General features: G+C 36.9%; 1 protein-coding gene across 1 annotated transcript in view; it reads left to right on the top strand.

Annotated features, from left to right (window-relative positions):
- LOC121382358 (DNA mismatch repair protein Mlh1-like) overlaps positions 1 to 19,553 on the top strand; it is a 273,672-nt gene that overhangs the window by 58,457 nt on the left and 195,662 nt on the right. Inside the window, exon 8 of the mRNA XM_041511944.1 lies at positions 1,963 to 2,051. Within this exon, the coding sequence (XP_041367878.1) occupies positions 1,963 to 2,051 (89 nt within the window). The remainder of the gene's footprint in view (positions 1 to 1,962; positions 2,052 to 19,553) is intronic.

Below are 19,553 nucleotides of genomic sequence, written 5' to 3'. Positions count from 1 at the left end.
GCACGTGCAGTGGTGACATGGTTTGCACGTGGCTGCGTTTTTGCGAATATTCACATTTTGGAACTTTATTGTACAGTAGCTGCGTTTTATCGAATGTAACCGTGGGAATGTGTTTGGGACATGCAATGACCTTATATTCACAAAGCATGAACCGGTAGGAAACATAAAATCGGAGTTATAACCCATTTGTACCCTTTTGTGTTTCTTTTTTTGAAGAGTATATATAGTCGCTCACCACTGAAGGCTACATAACATTGTTCTTCATCAAGTCAAAGGCAGTAAGTATCCACTGAAACTGCCTATGCAATACAGATGTTCTCCACAAATGCATTTAATCAACACTGAATGAGGCTTACTACCAGTACTATGGAATATAGTCATAATCCCTTTAAACGTTTGACTTTGGAAACTCTTTATGATAACACATTGATTGATGTTCTGCTGTACATGTATCTTTTTAGCAGCAGAATTTAGCCTTAACCCTGTTGTGACCTCTAGAGTCCGGGCATCTTTGTTCACTTTAATTTATTGGTTTTTAGGAATGTATCCACAAATATGGTTGCCATACATCTGATAAAAAATGCTGCTAATCTGAAAGGCTTCAAACATATCAGGGTGCTCAATTGGAAGATAGGTTTTGTGCTTAATAGGTCGGTGTGTATGTGCCATAATACAGCTTGTCAAAGCAGAACACCATGGAATCACTAACTTAATAGCCCTAAAGTGCAATTCCCACATGAGATGCTTGTAGAAGGCTAAGCAATGCATCTGTGTAACTGTAAAGCATAAAAAATGCTGAAAACTCTTCATTTCTATTGAAAAATAAAACTCTGTAAATTGTTGTATTTTGTAATGTTACAAAAAAGTGTTATAATCCTCAAAGGATATCAATATTAGTAATATATCTGTATTTTCCAATCCATTATCTCCCAATCCTCCAAATTTTGTGTTCTTAAATGCCCTGACAAATATTTAACAATTCTTTTAATATAATTCTGTAAAAATATAACTGTTGTGAAAATGGGGTTAAGGTCACAAAACAGGTAGATACACACAGAAATTAAGCTGCGAGTCCTGCAATGCTATCATACATTTTCCATCCCTAGGGATGTAGGCCTTAACAAAAATCACTATGAGCATTCGTCCCCCTAGATGGTACCGACCAACCCCTCTGGCTCATGTACTATTATATCAATCATGTTGTGCTAATTTGTAAATTGGTTACTTGCTATAGTATAAGGAAAGAAGGAAATATTTTATTTAACGACACACTCAACACATTTTATTTACAGTTATATGACGTCAGACATATGGTTATAAGGACCACACATATATTGAGAGAGGAAACCCACTGTCTCCACTTCATGGGCTACTCTTTTCGATTAGCAGCAATGGATCTTTTATATGCACCATCCCACAGGCAGGATAGTACATACTACAGCCTTTGTTACACCAGTTGTGGATTACTAGCTGGAACATTATGTCTGAACATAATACATTTACTTGTATCTTTGAACTTTCAGTTATAACATGATGGAATGGGCTTTTAATATTTGTCCTGTAAAAATCCAATGAGATCAAATGCATACTAGTATGTTCAAACAAAAATGACAACCTACAATCACCAAGTATGTCAAATGAGGTCATCATGATAATTTCCTTCTCTTTGGAACTCTTGTGATACATGTAGGTCACTTTTGCAATTTTAAATGGGGACAGTGTATTTTAACCTATAACATTATGGAAATATTTTTTCAAAAATAAACCCTGTCGGTTATTTATTATTGGTATATGTGAGGCTAAATTATAAACATGAATGAAATTCATTTATTAAATTCCATAGCCGGACAGTTTACACTGCCCTTGCATGCCAATTGCCATGGTTAATTGCAATTGTTGTTCAGGGTTGATTAAAACTTGTTCAAAGGTATTGTTAATCATACATTCTTTTTCCTTTTACAGCAGGGAGAAAGCATGGCTGATGTTCGTACACCACAGAATTCATCCTACGTTGACAACATACGGACACTGTTTGGATCATCCGTAGCAAGGTAATTATTGTGTTTATCAAAAGCAATTATATGGAATTCTCTGGAGACTGAGGCAGAGATGAAAGATTTCTGGACTTACTGTATCTGGAATTCTGAATTTTTAATCATCTGTAGAATGTTTCAAGGTTTTCTGTTTGTCTCAAATTTTCCATCTTCTCCGTCCAAAACAATATGATTTGCCTTTCTAGTTTTGGCTGATGATTTGCCTGCATTCTGAATGGTGACCGCCATTTTAGAACATTGTACAGCTTCTTAGTAGTTTCGAAAATTGCCAAGTTACTGATTGCAAAAACTAGATTTTCACACATCGACTGATATCCAAATGATAGTACTGCCTCGAAGAACCACTGTTATGCAAAGAAGAAACAGTAGATGAAGTTGAATATTCATTTACCAGTTGTTTACGAAAAACAAAATTTTTAAATATGTTAGGAAAACATTTGAAGTGTTGTAAACGGGGGTATGGTTATGTGTCTTAATTGCTCAAGAGATGAACAATGTAGAAGTCGACAGATCAGCTTCAACATTTTGAAAGGTTGTTGTTAGAGGGCAACAATCAGAATGGATGTTGTACCCACTTGTAAGAATAGACCAAATGTTGAAGAGTTACATGTACTGGACAGTGTGTTCTATTTTACATTATATTTTTAGGTGACCTGAGCCGAAGTCTCAAGTGACCTGTTAATGCAATCTGTTTTCGTCCATCGTTATGCATCATGCATACACTTTTAATTTTTTGGACTTCTTCTCCAAAACTACTTGACCAATTCCAGCCACATTTTGCGATGTGACAAGCTTCCTTGGCTCATGGAGAAACAAATTTGTGAATTTATCATTCTGACACACTCCCTCTGTCAGAGACATGAGAGCCAGAGTTCAAAAAGAGAACAAAATAAGCCAATTTTGAAAAATATTTTTTTCAATAAATGTCAAACCTTGGCAAATGGAGAAATCAATTTGTGTATTTGATCATTGAGAACCCCAAGGGGAGGAGGAGGGCAGGGCCCAAAAGGGGCAATGAAACCAATTAAAAAAGATATACTTTTTGTCTACTTCCAGAAATGCTATAACCAGTATGCAAAAGTCATCAAATGGTTTATCAAAGTTGTGAATTTTATTAATGTTGGGTTCTGGTTTTGTGCCTGTGGAGGAGTCAGTTATTAATACTAGAGTTGTGTAGATGAATTGCATTTAAACTGTAATTCCTTAACAAGTATTGGTCTAAGACTATTTCTAACTGAATTTGGTGGGAGCTTCCTTGACCTATTGAGCAATAAAATCATGAATTTGGTCATTCTGACTCGGCAGAAATATGGATGCTATTCACTCCATGAGTATGGTTGGTGGGGTCAACAATTTCCTCAACTGACTGTTTAGGCTCATGGATATCTGGTTTCAGGTAAAAATAATTTGCAAGAATAATCCGGAATGCATCAGATAACACCTTTTGACGTCTGATTTCTTTTTCTTTTTAATTGGGAGACGGTTATGTGCCAGTCAGGATTTATTTTTATAAACCACTTTCATCTCTGCTGATACAATGTTTTAATTACGATCCCCCAAAAACCCGAAAAACCAGACAAAACAAATAAATTAAAACACACACCAAAAAAAAAAAATGCACACAAAATTATTTTGTTTGTCACTAGTGCATTTGTCGATTTCTGGTTTAGTTCAGCCTGTCCCATAAGGTTTTGATTTAGACATCATCATCTGTATTTCTCAAGAGATGTATTGAGATTGATTCGGCTTGAAATTGATTGGTTGGTGTCAATGGTTGTTACTAGTAATTGATTATTATGTCTGTAATCGATGACTGAAGAGGACATGTGGGCTTTGTGTTTCCAACATTGTCAAAGGATTTTTATTACCTGGTTTCATCGCCATCAAGTTACATTGATAATCAATCACTTGTGTCTTTTAGACAGGGAAATCACTGTTCTTCAGCTAGGTATGGCTGTGTTTTTTGTTTTGTTTTTCTGACACTCAACAAGGCTTGTTTTAGATAAACAAAATTAATGTACGTGAATCTAAGAAATGAATTTCATTATTTGTACTTTAGTTTGACATACAAAAGCTGATGCTTTGCTTCATGTCCAAGATTTGTTAATTCATCCATCCATCCATCCATCCATCCATTCATGCTTTTATTCCACCTGAATTTTAAAATGTTTAAATGCATGGTGAGGGGAGGAATCATAGTACATATATGCTGTGAAAAAAATATGCTAAATTATTTTTAATTCAATTTTTCTTTGCTACTTTTCATTCAAGGATCCATATACATGTATCTTTTTAGAAATGCTTATATGGAGGGATAATTTAAAAGTATGACATGTTTTCCCCAATCTTTGAACATAGAAAATTACGTAATTACAGAACATGTATGAATAGTGGTAAAGATGAAACAAATTATATTTCAAACTCTTGGGAACAACTTGGGATGGCGGTGTGTCGTATACTAGGTCACTGTGACTTACATTTCACGGTCTACTGCACATAACAGTAAATCCTTTTCCTAACCATATCTTGCACACAGGACCATCAAACTCAGATGTAGGAACCAATTGGAATGGTGGTGTGTTGCATACTATTACCAGGTCACTGTAACCTACTTTTCATGGTCTACTGCACATAACAGTAAATCTTTGTACAGACCATATCTTGCATACAGATGCATACAGGATCATCAAACCTCACATGTAGGAACAGCATGGGATGGCGGTGTGTCGCATACTATTACTAGGTCACTGTGACCTACTTTTCATGGTCTACTGCATATAACAGTAAATCCATGTCTGGATCATATCTTGCATACAGATGCATACAGGACCATCAAACCTCACATATGTAGGAACACCTTTGGATGGTGGTGTGTCACATACAATTACTAGGTCACTGTGATACAAATTAATCAAATAATTTGTCTATATTCATATAATTAGAATTGAATCATACCCATAGCATATTCATTAATATCTATGGTTTTCCAACAAACTCCTGACGGGCATATCATGTACCTCACCGGTACTCTTGTTTAAAAGGGTTTCCAGTAAAGACATAATCTATATCACTTTATGATATTTGGGGAGAAATATTTCTGTCATCTCATTTAGACTGCCACAACTCTATCATTTTGTCAACAGTTCATGGACTGCAATCTAAAAAAACAAACAGTCTTCAATTCATGACATGCTATATCCACTTCGTATGTAAATGGTCATGCTGGTGATTTAAACACTGAAAACTGCATTTAATCATTTTTCTAACACTAGTAACGGAAGTAATGGAGAATACACAGTTAACTGTCGATTCTTGAAAAATAACCCACAAACCCCTATGGGCTCATTGATTATTTTTCAAGAATCGACAGTTAACCATGTATTCTCCAACTTACTCCATTATTCATTTTAAAAAATTATGTGACTGCTAAATTAACTTCTGTTTGATCTTTTTTTTTTAATGAAAATATTAGTTAAAATGGCAAAGAATATTTACAAAACTAATAACTCAAAATGGTAAGATCCTTTCGGACCTAACCAGAACGATACGGTCAAGAAAACCTCAGCAATAGATAGCTGGCATTAAGCTAAATGTGCTAAACGTGTAACCTCTGATTTCCGATTTAGTTTCCGACAATCTTCATTGTGTTCGGCCAGAATATATTACAATCACTAGTATCAGGGTTATAAGGCTTAAATTACATGTTTATTTGATGATGCAGATTTTTGGCCTCGTGGGCTAATGCGTTGTACTTGTTTACAATGTACAAGTTCTGTTGGTAGTACGTTCGAATCCCTGTCCCAAACTCATAAAAAGTTCAAATTGCATTGTTTCACAGTTGTTGATTCTTGAAAAATAATCTACACCTAGAACAATAGTGTGACGTCACATGTATGGATTAACTTTCGATAAGGGGCATTACTCATGATATTTTTCAGGGCAATTGGCATAACAGAACACCATTGACCCCAAGACATACAGAAAGAGAAGTTTATTTCCCTAAACTGCATAAGAGGCAGAGTGGGGAGATGCTTTGATCGGGATAGAAACATCTTGTTAATTAAACTACAAAAATAGTGTTTTTTTAATTGATATATAAATAGATATTATGACTAGATTAAGAGCTTTCACTGTGGAAAGAATACCAGCAATAAAAAGAAATAAAAGAAATACTAAATAATAATTATTGTTGTGGAGATTAGGTACTAAACCCAGTTTGCTTTGTTGTTTTCTTACTTCCTGATTCATTGTCACTTCTTTAAAAGAATTGACTCATGTCCTTGAACAAACCTATCCCAAGCTGCATGGCTGATAATGAGTTGGTTTGCTCTCCTGGATCTAATTTGATCAAGCACCTATAGCTTTGATAATCCATTTTATGTTTCTCCTTATGAACCACCATTCTGCCATTTGAATTGTCTTTTAATAATTTTGTCTCCATTCTAGGTCACACACTATTGCACTGTTAGTTATTAAAAACCAATAGTTTGTCTCATTTTGAGCAGTTTAGTTAAACAATGTACAGTGAAACTCCTGTAAAATGTACGGTTATAAGAGGTATCCGGTTTAAAGAGGTTCGCTTCTGTACAGACATATAAAAGGAGGACACAGAAAATGTCCACTTTTGAGGGAATTCCCGTTTATAGAGGGTCTGGTTTTGAGAGGTTTCACTGTACTATAAAACAGCAATGAGTCTTGTAGGCAGTGAATATTTGTTGAGAATGAATAATGAAGACATGTCATTAACAGCATTAACATAATAAATAAATAACAAATCTGTATTATGGAGATGAGGTACTAAACCCAATTTTCTCTCGTTTATGTGTGTTTCCTGATTCATTGTCACTTCTTTAAAATAACTGACCCATGTCCTTGAAGAAATCTGTCCTATACTAGGCAGATAATGAGTTTGGTCCCGGGTATTATTCCGGTTAAGGATCTTAGATCATCCATTTTCTGTTTCTTTCTATGAGGAACTATTCTTCAACGTTCTGGGCTGGACATTAAAAGTAATTGTTGTGATGCATCGCATAATAAGTTACATCATTTGTATGGTCAGTGTGTTTCTTTACAATTGTGTTTAATTAGCTGTGATCGGAATGTGTGCAGGTGCGTGTCACACGTTACATTGCTCATTAATATTAACTAGGTGACAATGTTTTCCCGAAACTGAAAGTACTGGTATCCTTTTTTGATTTAGATATGCTCACAGATTAAACTAACATGATTACTCTTTGACTGTATTACCTGTCATTTGTTAACAATCAGCGAGAACAAACCAACCATTAGATATGTGACTTTTCAATACTTGTGTAAATGAAAATGCTGAAATTTTCTACCATAATATGGTTGCTTTGACTGGGTCTGCAAACAACCAATGGGACTGATTTTACTGGCCGTAATCTGCAATAGCGGGGTGATCTTAATACTGGGGTAGTTTTACCTATAAAATAATAAGGAAATATTCCATTCTTTGAAAAAGTGGTCTTAATAGCAGAGTGGTTTTAATACCGGAGTGGTTGTTAGGTGGGGTTTCACTGTATTAAAGTAACATTGACCCTGTGTTAATAATGAAATTTTTATTTCATTATGGTAACATTGGCCCTGTGTTAATCATGTGTTAAGCCTATATTACACCAACATATCCAAAACAAATACTATGTCCAAAAAGTGTTGTTTTTTATTTGTTTTTATTTTCTTAAAACCTGGTAACAACTACACAGTAAATGATGTTTCAAATACAACATGATTACACCTGCAGTCACTCAGTCAATCCAATGGTATCACACACACAACTGCAGTCACTCAGTCATGCCAATGGTATCGAACTGCAGTCACTCAGTCATGCCAATGGTATCACACACACAACTGCAGTCACTCAGTCATGCCAGTGGTATCACACACAGAACTGCAGTCACTCAGTCATGCCAGTGGTATCACACACACAACTGCAGTCACTCAGTCATGCCAGCGGTATCACACACACAACTGCAGTCACTCAGTCATGCCAGCGGTATCACACACACAACTGCAGTCACTCAGTCATGCCAGCGGTATCACACACAGAACTGCAGTCACTCAGGCATGCCAATGGTATCACACACACAACTGCAGTCACTCAGTCATGCCAGTGGTATCACACACAGAACTGCAGTCACTCAGTCATGCCAGTGGTATCACACACAGAACTGCAGTCACTCAGGCATGCCAGTGGTATCACACACACAGAACTGCAGTCACTCAGTCATGCCAGTGGTATCACACACAGAACTGCAGTCACTCAGTCATGCCAGTGGTATCACACACAGAGAACTGCAGTCACTCAGTCATGCCAGTGGTATCACACACAGAACTGCAGTCACTCAGTCATGCCAGTGGTATCACACACAGAACTGCAGTCACTCAGTCATGCCAATGGTATCACACACACAGAACTGCAGTCACTCAGTCATGCCAATGGTATCACACACAGAACTGCAGTCACTCAGTCATGCCAATGGTATCACACACAGAACTGCAGTCACTCAGTCATGCCAATGGTATCACACACAGAGAACTGCAGTCACTCAGTCATGCCAATGGTATCACACACAGAACTGCAGTCACTCAGTCATGCCAGTGGTATCACACACAGAACTGCAGTACACTACTATTAATTAAAGGGACATACCCTAGTTTTTAAACACTACGGCATATTTGTTTTTACTATTAGAGCTGTTTTTGATAACTGAAATCATACTTTACTTAGATTGTATTGTTTAAGATTATTAATTTCCGTACATTCAAAGTGTTTTTGGTCATCCTTGTGTTTTTAATATCACAAAATGCATTTCTCATATTTTAAAAACCGCACGTGTCTGAGAAGTTACTGTTATGGACTCTGGTTTTAGTCTATTTTTAGAGGGTATTTCACCATTTCAAAATCACGGACTCGTGTTTCACTCAGTTGTAACTTTATCCAAATGTGTTACAGGTTTATAGATTAACTAAACGTAGTGTTAATTTTTATGAGTTGAAACTAAGGTCTGTCCCTATAATGGAGAAATACATTCATCTTGTTAAAAACAATCATTGATCGTTGGCTTTTGTCTTTGAACTGTCACAAATTGCATAACAGATCATTAATCACTGGTAATTAATTCTTAAAACAGTACCCCGTGCTGGCTCTATAGACACTGACAACTTGGATGTCGTGTGATACTCGCGACTGTGAGGTCAAGATAATCTAATAGCCACCTATGTACATTCATACCTGTACATCACCAGCTTGCGTCACCAAAGATGTTTAAACAGCTTCTCTGATATGTTGATCATTCTTGAATGTTTTGTTTTGTCGTTATAAAGAAGTGCTCTTACCGCAATGCCACACAATATGAAAAGGAAAGTTTGTTTTGTTGAACGACACCAGGGCTAAAAATCATGTGAATCTCCGAATCCGATTCATGCCAGGATTCGCGCAAGCATAAAACATCAGAATCTATTTGGATTCGCGTGAAATATTTCCACAAATTTATTAAATTGAATAATCAGTGAGTAAAACGTTACAGAATAAAAAAATAAAAAAATAAAAAAAATAGTCAGGTTATCAAGATTCAGTTTAAACTGGCTTCAAAAGCATAGCATACATTTGAATCCGCGCATGTTCGAAACATAAAGGAGTCAAGCGGTGGTTGGTCCATTTGTATGAACCAAATTGCCAATGAAGAGAACCGAAAGGAACACGTTTGTTAGGTTCTTACATAATAACAATAGACACTAGTGTGCCAAATTTAGTAATACATCAAACATTTTGCTGATATTATGTTCCTTTACCATTGAATTACCTGCTCTTTTTAATCAAATCTTTTTGTCAGTAGCGGAAATGTACTTCAATAATATCCATACAAACATTGAACCAATGCGCAAAATACATCGGTAAAAGTATCCCATGCGCTGTTTACGAATAAGCAATCTTCGAAAGTAACCTGGGCTGCGTTCAACCAGTCTGAGCAGCAAAACGACTGCTAAACTGGTTTATGTGCTTCACAGTAAAACCAATCAATTAGTTCGCAAATGTTAGCGAAACATTTGCTGACTGAACTTGGGGCTGGTAAGACACCTAAAAAATCAACTGTAAAGAAAAACGGAACTAAAAAAAATCTGTTAGTAAAAAAACAAAAACATTGTTTTGTTTTTTTGTTTAACTCATTACCACATAGAGCCCTATTGTCTGCTGGCTGCTATTATAAGCACCATGACCTACTAAGGCCCTGCAGGCAGCATCTCCACAAGACAATTTGTCAATTATCAAATAATTTAACACCACACAACAAAGGAAATTAGTTATAACTTTTTATATATACATCCTAGAGAAAAGATTAAATATTTTTAAAATGTTACTTACATTGTCATACATGTATTTGGTTATTATAAGTTTCAGGTCACAACAGAAGGTCACAAAACAATGAGAAGTGCTCCACTGTATGAAAAAGAATTATAATAAAAATGTTATGTTCTATTTACAAGTTTGTCCTTTGAATATCATTGAGTGTTATGGAATTTTGCATGGCACCCCTCCTTACACAAATGAACCCCACACAGTTCACACCCATAAACAGTTTCTTTGCGCTTAATTTCCACTTTTGCTGTGAACTTTGCACTGGCGTGCTTTGCCCATGTGTGTGTTGCGATGCAATCTCACATTTGCATTAGCAACGGGAACGTCCTGAATGTCACACATGGCACTTCTCTTTCTTGAAGTGAAGCCTCCAACCAGGGCCCTGGCAAGCTCCCTCCTGAAGTCCAAGTGCGTGAATTGCTTGTGTTGTGTTCTTCTTTTTGACGACAAACTGTACAGAATATATGCCTTCACAATGGCACAGTTCACCAGAAAGAAGAACAAGTACTTCCACCACTGTTTGCTTTCCCTCAAAACATCATACTTCAAGCGATACTGGTCGAGTTTGTCTACGCTGTTCATGTACTTGTTGTAGCTGTGTACAGAATGTGGCTGGTTGAGCTGTACCTGGGTGTTTCCAATCCTCCTGCCTGCTTGTAGGATGTCTTGTGGTAGACTCGAGCTACTCAGCACACTCACTTGCCAAATAACAGCTGTAATGTTTCTCTTCGAAGCTGATTGCATAATTTTGCTGTCTCCAGGTTACATTTTTTTCACACATTTCAGTTCATCCAGAAAGTGTCGCTGGTTTTGTCTAACAGTTCCACAAGAATATATACCGTCTTTCAACAGATCTTTTAGCAGTTTGACACTGGTGAAAAAGTTGTCGAAATATATGTGGTGATGTTTTCCTCGTAGATCATAATTTAGTTCAGTTACAACTCCGTGTCCCAGGCCATTTTCGTAAGTCTTGTCTGATTTGCCCAAGTATAAGTTAAACTTCGTGAGGTGCGAGGCTTTGGATTCACATCTCATCCACACTTTTACTCCTCGTTTCACTAGTTCAGCTGGCATGTACTGTTTCATGAAGTTTTTTCCTGCAAATTTTATAATTCCCTCATCAATAGCCATCTCCCTGTATGGTTTGTAGTACTTATAAAATGTTTCTTTCACAGTGTCCATGATGGGTCTAATTTTGAATAGCCGGTCATAGTTTGGAGATCTGCATTCTGGTTCACTTTGTCGGTCTGCCACATGAAAATACTGCGTTTTTCATAACGATTTGCACTTCATTGTTTTTTTTTAAACCAGCATTTCCAATAAATTCATCTGTTGACCAGTACATGTTGTAATGTGGCTTGGAATCGATCCCCATAAAGATGTTCAGTCTGAGATATGCGGCCACTTCTTCAACGGTGGTTGCTATCCACTTTGGTTCATTTTCGCCAGATTGGGCCATTTTCCAAATTGCGTAGTTGTTTGTGTGGTCAACAATATTAACAAGTAATGTCATAGGAAATAACATGTAAAAATAGTCTAACGGCGAAGCAGTATTTACATCAAAATTTTCAGGCAGTTGAAGTCCAGTTTCTTCATGAAAATCGTTCACCATGAAAGTGTTGTCAAATTGATAGGTCCAGTTCAGGTCACCGTCATCAGCGTCATCGGACAGTTCATCGTCACTTGATTCAATATCACTTACTGATGTATTTCCAACATCAATGTCAGAAATATCATCCCCTACTTCACTCTCATCAAAACCCTCAAATAATGACTCTCCATCACTTTCTTCGCTGTTTTCTTCCATGGTAAACAATTTGTAAAATGTTGCTACATGTGTTGTTAAAAACCGGATATAACCTGTTTTTATTTATAAATGGTCATGACCTGGCTTGTGGGAAATTTCCATTAGACCTTGAACTTGAACTTAGGAAAAATATGTCGGTTTTTACCGAATATTACCTTAGTTATAATCGTTTTTTTCCGTACTCGTCAAAAGACGTCTGCATGGAAATGCGCTTACACGTCAAGAGACATCTGCATGGAAATGCGTTTACACGTCAAAAGATGTTTCCATGGAGAAATATATCATACGTCAAAACACAGTTCTATGTGGTAATGGATACACTGTTACTGACAAATTGATTATTCTTTCCAGTAAATAGTAAGGGTTGTTTTATATACACTAATCCATATACAGCATATGACACATAATTTTATATACTAACACTGTTGATAAAGTTCTTTTCTGAAAATGTTTAGAATCAGGGGATTCCCGTGGACTACTTTCTTTGGAATCAACATCTGAATTTTCAGCCTTGGACACCACTAGAGCACATTAATGAATTAATCATTGGCTATTGGATGTCAAACATTTGGTAATTCTGACACGTAGTCTTCAGAGGAAACCTGCTACATTTTTTCCTGATGCAGCAAGAGATCTTTTATACACATTTTCTGATAGACAGGAAAGCACATACCACAGCCTTTGACCAGCTGTGGTACACTGGCTGGAATGAGAAAAAACCCTGTCAGTTAAATGGATCCACTGAGGTGGTTTGATCCTGCGATGCAAGGACCTCAAGCGAGCACTCAACCTACTGAGCTAAATACCACCCTACAGACATGATATGAGTGCCTTGTATGAGTATAGCACTGACCAGACAAATACATGAATTACAATTTCATCAGTTGCCATGCAATTGGTTATACTCGTGGGTATTCTCATTCGAGGCACTCATATTGTGGGGCATCATCTTTAGTGGCAATTTGAATATACATGTATGTTCTAAATTAGAACTACTGCTGTTGAAAGATGAATTCCATTATAAGACAAGATATTAATGTTTTCAAATACTCTATTTTTCTGTCAGATGGTGTAAATATCATTGTAATGATGCTCGGTGTAACAAGTCATTCTTTTATATGGATTGACTGGTCGAAAAAAATATTTGTATAATGGTGTGAAAATAGAAAGAACATTGTAAAATATCTACTGGCACGATGGACTGGTACTTGCCAAGGCTGGGGAGACAACTGATAGATTCTACACGTGATGCTGTTTCTGGTGCTGCAGAATACTGTAGAACTGATGATTTTATTAACTTACTGGCTGTCATCATTCTTGTATATACAGGGGCAGTGTACATAGCTGAATGGTAAAATACTCGACTGATGTGCGGTCGGTTTGAGATCAATTCCGGTCGGTGGGCCCATTGGGCTTATTTCACATTCCAGCCAGTGCACCGGTGGTATATGTTATCCTGTCTGTGGGATTATACAAATAAAAGATCACTTGCTACAAATGGAAAAATGTAGCTTGTTTCCTCTCTAGGACTTCATTTCAAAATTACCAAATGGTTGACACCCAATAGCCAATGATTAATAAATCAAAGTGCTCTAGTGGTGTCTTTAAACAAAAAAAATCTTGCTTATACATGTAAATGTAATGACACTTATTTTAGTTGTCATACAGACATATCGTGTAAAAGTGTACCATTTAAGAGAAGTACACAGTGATATGATTTTAATGTTGTAGAGTGACCTTGTTTTGAAGTTATTGGTTATTTTTGTTAGTAAATGCTAACAATTGTGTGTGATGTGGTATGCCATCACTTGGAAATTGGTATTTGTAACAGCAATATGAAATTGTGCTTTAGCTAAATGCAGGCACTAATCTAGAATTGAAAAGTAGGAGAAGTGACTTCTCCCTTCCCAGAAGAAAGGGGAGAAGTTTGATAAAAATAGGCAAAGTGAATATTTATGGGTACATTTCTGAAAGTTTTGCCAGTTTCCGCGTTCAGTTGGAAAAATTCCAAGTTTTACACTCTGTTCTAATCGTAATATACTGAAATAAAATACTACTACCGGTAATAAACTTTAAACAACACAGTTGTATGTAGGGCTTCTAGATTATGGTAACCCAACTGCCATGGCTAGTGATATTCAATGTTGGGCTAGTAAATAACGACTATCACCATGCCCGATGGCTAGTCAATTGTTTTTTGTAAAATATTGCATTGAAGTCTATTTTGTAAATGTGAATATCCTTCCCTTAAATCTAAGGGTTTCTAAGAAATATCTCCTTGAGGTGACACATCAAATTATTCCTATTTGTAAAATTGTATTTACTTAAAAATAGGGCTAGTTAAATTTTAATCATGGCTAGTAAAAAAATGTTAATCACTCATCTCATGGCTAGTTGATTTTTATAACAATTGTAGAAGCCCTGTGTATGTTGCATTAAAAACGTGATATTATTGAGTAGCTGATAATGTGCCGTTCTGTTCGGGCAATATTGAAATAAATGTGGCCAAGGATTAACAACGCTTGACTGGTCACAGCATATGGAGCAACACACGACACTTTGAAAACCAATAGCCTGGTTTATGTGTGTATCTGAAGAATGTCAGCATTAGACTATGACATGTACACGAACCAACCATAGTGGCAATATCGGAGATCGGCTCGGCGGTCGGCTCGGCGGTTTCGGCGGTCTTGGAAAAAAAAAAGTTTTCAAGCATTCGCCGATCGGCGGATTGGCAATTTTGTAAAATATTTATTTCAACAAGAATTACGTTTGCACTTCATCCAACGCGTAGAACTGTTCATTATGATTATACTGACCATGTCTACATGCACATTGTTATTAACAGCTTCAAGTCATAAAAGTGACACACCAATTTTTAAAAATAAATAAATTGTGAAACTGACTCACGTGCAACTTGCGTCAGCTGTGGAAGAATTCATTATATATGATGGGGATCAGTTTGATCTGTTTGACTTTTCGATGTGCCACCGAATAAAAAAAAAAAAAAAAATGGGGAGGGGGTTGGTTTGAGGGACGGATGTTTAAAACCAAATTGGCTATCAGACTATTTTGTTCCACACCAGTAACAACTTGCTGCGATTCTGCAAATTCGCACCGGTCACTTTGCTGCGAATCTGTGACCTTTATCTGTCGGTTGTTGTTAACTGCCGATATGTTATAAATTTAATTTAATTTAAAAAACAAAACAAAAAACAAAACAACAACTTGTATGCCGCAGCGTTGACATACGTTTTAAAAGCAGAATTATTAAATTATTATCCTAAAACTTCTGTTATTGATATATTCCGATTGGCATCTTTAAATCATTCACTCTAAATTTTAAAACCAAAACACATGATGTAATTTAACTGACCGACAACCCTTGTAGACAGCTGAAAAAGGAAAAGTATAAAGGAAAAGGAGCGTCACTGCATGTGTCTGGGGTGGGGGGTGGGGAGGGGGGTATTGCGGTTTTGAGAGAAAAGAAGTGAAATCGACAAATAAATGTGCATGTGGCTTGCCTACGTGACGTCTGTCACAAGCGGCTAACAAAAACTTCATTTTATTTGTATTATTATTACATGTATTATTATTTAGGGTGTTTTTTAAAATTCGTTTTTTTTTTTTCTTTTTCTGTTTTTGCCAATGCAGGCGCGTGTGAAATAATGTTAGCAAGGGGGTGGGGGGGGGGGTCTAGACTGGCGAGCTACGTTTATGGGGGGTGGGGTTACAAAACAATGTGCGCATGTGCAGAAAATTGAGTACCGGTGTGTAGACTGGTGAGAATTTTTTTGGGAATATCGGGTCATGCTTCGCAAAAAAATATTTTTTTTAAAGAAAATTCGGGAAGGGGGGGGGAGGGTAGACCCTGAAGCACACCCCTGTGCACACGCGCCTGCAATATAATTATGTTTGCGGCTTAATTTACCAACGGCCCAAACGATCGCGGGTCTGCAAGCTGCTTTGTTAATCGATTTCCAAAAGGAATTAGGGTTCAGGTTTTATTTGAGGCTGTTTTTATTGTGGATATATTCCCGCTATCCCCCCATTTACATTTTCTTCACTATCTGTAACAATAGCATTATACATGTATGTTTACCACAGATTTGACAAATGATCGTTAGTCGTTTCGTCTGCGTTGTGAGTGATTTTCGATAGGAAGGTACGCATGCACGTGGTAACAATATCCGGGTGTGGGGGTTTGGAGCACAATCTCTAATGGAGGGGGCTCAGTCTCTAGTGGGGGTTGGGAAGAGAAGCCAATTTTTAAAAATCTGTATTTATATATAGGACAAAACAAACAAAAACCGTACATATTCGTCCACAAGTGGGAGAGGTGTGTGCTACATGTGCCTGGAAGAGGTGTTATATGGGGATGTTGTTGCTGCAGATATGTTATATCTAACCCCATTTACCTTTTCACTAACTGTGCAGGTTTGTCTGGTGTGTGCGACCCCCCCCCCCCCCCACACACACACAGATAGAGGGGTTCTGGGGTTATTTCAGGTGTTATTTACTTTTATTTTATTTTTATTAAGGTCTTTTTCTTCAAATATATCAGTTTTGACTTTGATTAGTATTTACAATATTGTGACGATTTAAAAAACCAACAACAAAAACCCCAAACAACAACATTTTAATTCAAATTTTGTCTCGCAGCTGTTCCTTTTTAAGCACCTTAAAATTCAGTGCAGCGGGAGTGGAGAAACAACAGCATTCTGAAGATTGGATTCATCCACGCTATATTTATTGTTTTATATTTTCACTTTCTGGACCCCCCCCCCCCCCCCCATAGGTGTTTAATACAGTAAGTTAAAAAATAAAATAATACGGCAGATGAAATAAGACCTTTATAACTTAGTATCTAGTATATTTTCCGACTGTATTTATGAATAATGAAATCAAATATCCTAGAATTCATCTACTCACATACTGAATTAAAACTGTAGGCATAGTACCTAGGTCCCCATCATCGAACAAAATGTGTTACAGGCTTAAAAAGCAAAAATAATAATAATTATATACAATTATGCTCCCCACAACCTAACCACAATCCGAAGTATGCAAAACATTTCTCTTTTACGGTCTTGTTTTGCCTGACTTAAAGCAAACCACCAGACGTTTCGAATACACCGACTCCAGACGTCTCGAATACACACTCTCAAAGGAAGCAAATCACCACACCGTGCATGGGTGTTAATTCCCTCTTTTCCACGTGTTATATGGGATGGCCGGTAATAGTAAAAGGTGGGAGAAAATAGGTGTCATTGGGCCGGCGATGAGGCACAACTAGGCCAGGGGGTGGAGGTACGAATTCCTCGTGCTGGGACCAACAATGGGTAAGACTCGATAAGAATAACGTTATCTAAATTTGATAGAAAAAAAACCCTGTGGATCTTTGGTTAAAAAAAAAAAAAATAATAATAATTTTTAAAAATCGACACCATATGCGCACGGTATCAACCGATGGTAAATATATACATGAAAGATGACGCTACGGTACTACATATAGCAACTGAAATTTTAGATGTGTACTCTGCTTTAATAAAAAAAAAACCTACTAATATCCGCGCCTGGATGTTATTTATATAGTTGCGATCTATCAGCAGTGATGACAGTAAATTGTCCTATCTTCCTAGAAAAATCAATCAATCAATCAATAAAGTAAAACATAAATGAGATGACGAAGATTGGTTTCATCCACACTTAATTTACTTTGTTTTTAATTTATGATATTTGGATTGTCATTGGATTTCTTTCTCTTTTTCAGGTATTTAATACAGTAAGTTAAAAGCCAAATAATAAGAAGACAACGAAGAAAAACCGTTACAGTAGTGTCTGATATATTTTATGTATTTGTAGAATAAAATTAAATTATCAAGATATATTAACCAAAAACGCATTTAATGGTTAAAGAATTTAACCCACCCTAATAATGAATAATGAAATTAAATATCCCAGAATGCACACCCACAGACATCTTGAATTAACAAAAAAGAGAGAAGAAAGTCTATACATCATTTATGTGGCATGTAATCGGAGGGGACTTTGTTTTCACCAAAGTGAGTTACAGACTTTATTCCTACCCTCACCCCGAAAAAAAAACCCTCCACCCAATAATTATTTACCGTTATACTACCCACAATTGATACTGCCACAACCCCACCCCCGCCCCTTTTTCTGACCCAAGTAGAAGCGTACGTCTCTTCTTATCATCGGAACGAATATTACAATTGCAGTGCCTTCACCACCACCACCACCCACCCACCCCCCCCCGTATAGTCTTTTTTTTTTTAAATAACCCTATAAATGTAGAACACCACCAAACTCATAAATGTTAACAATGTTATACTGTTTGCTTGGTGAACAGTTCTAAAATACACCAACATTCCTTCAAGAAGGGACGGGATTTAGCTCAGTCAATTGAGCGCTCGCTTGATGTGTTTGCGTCGCAGGGTCGAACCACCTCAGTGGATCCGTTCAACTGATTGGGTTTTTTCTTGTTCCAACCAGTGCACCACAACTGGTCAAAGGCCGTGGTATGTGGGAAAGTGCATATGAAAGATCCCTTGCTGCATTAAAAAAATATCGCGGGTTTCCTCTATTGACTACGAGTCAGAATTACCAAATGTTTGACATCCAATAGCCGATGATTACTAATCAATGTGCTCGGAATATTCAAAATTCAATAGCATCAAAATTGCCCCCTCTCCCACCCACCACAACCATTTTCCTTTCCTGGGCCGTTGTGATCTATTACCTTGCAAATAATAATAAATTAAATAGGCAAAGGAGTTCTGATCGGATTGGTACGTCTTCGAAGATGTCTATTATAAACCAGTTGTTTCGGGTTTGTAAGGCATATATTAAAAGCTTGCATTCAGGGCCCCTATAGACTCAGTAAGCTTTTTTGTTCCAGCCCCTCTCACATCCCTGAATCACACCCGTGCACCTTAAAAGACAAGGTCTGCATAACTTATATAGATGTGTATATATGTGCTTGGTATGGACTTTTATAGATGTATACAGTGCTGTCCAGTGTATTGGCGCACATAAGCATTCAAAGACCATTTTCTATGTAAACACTGTGAAATACTTAATAAAATGTGTCTCTCACCAATGAAGCAGTGCATAATCTGAAATACACTACAAACTGTTTTATGTATGTAGTAAATAAACATTTTTAAATGGTGTATAAATATAGGCACCCCCTTGTATCCAAAACGATTTGCATGTCCGGTGATTTGGCGCAGTAGATGTGGATTGTTGACCCCACTATTTATAGACCACCCATGACCTCATTTTGTAGCCC

The sequence above is a fragment of the Gigantopelta aegis genome, chromosome 9, assembly GCF_016097555.1.
Source record: "Gigantopelta aegis isolate Gae_Host chromosome 9, Gae_host_genome, whole genome shotgun sequence".
NCBI lineage: Eukaryota > Metazoa > Mollusca > Gastropoda > Neomphalida > Peltospiridae > Gigantopelta > Gigantopelta aegis.
The sequence above is the reverse complement of the archived record's forward strand: the minus strand, read 5'-3'. Positions and strand labels throughout refer to the sequence as shown.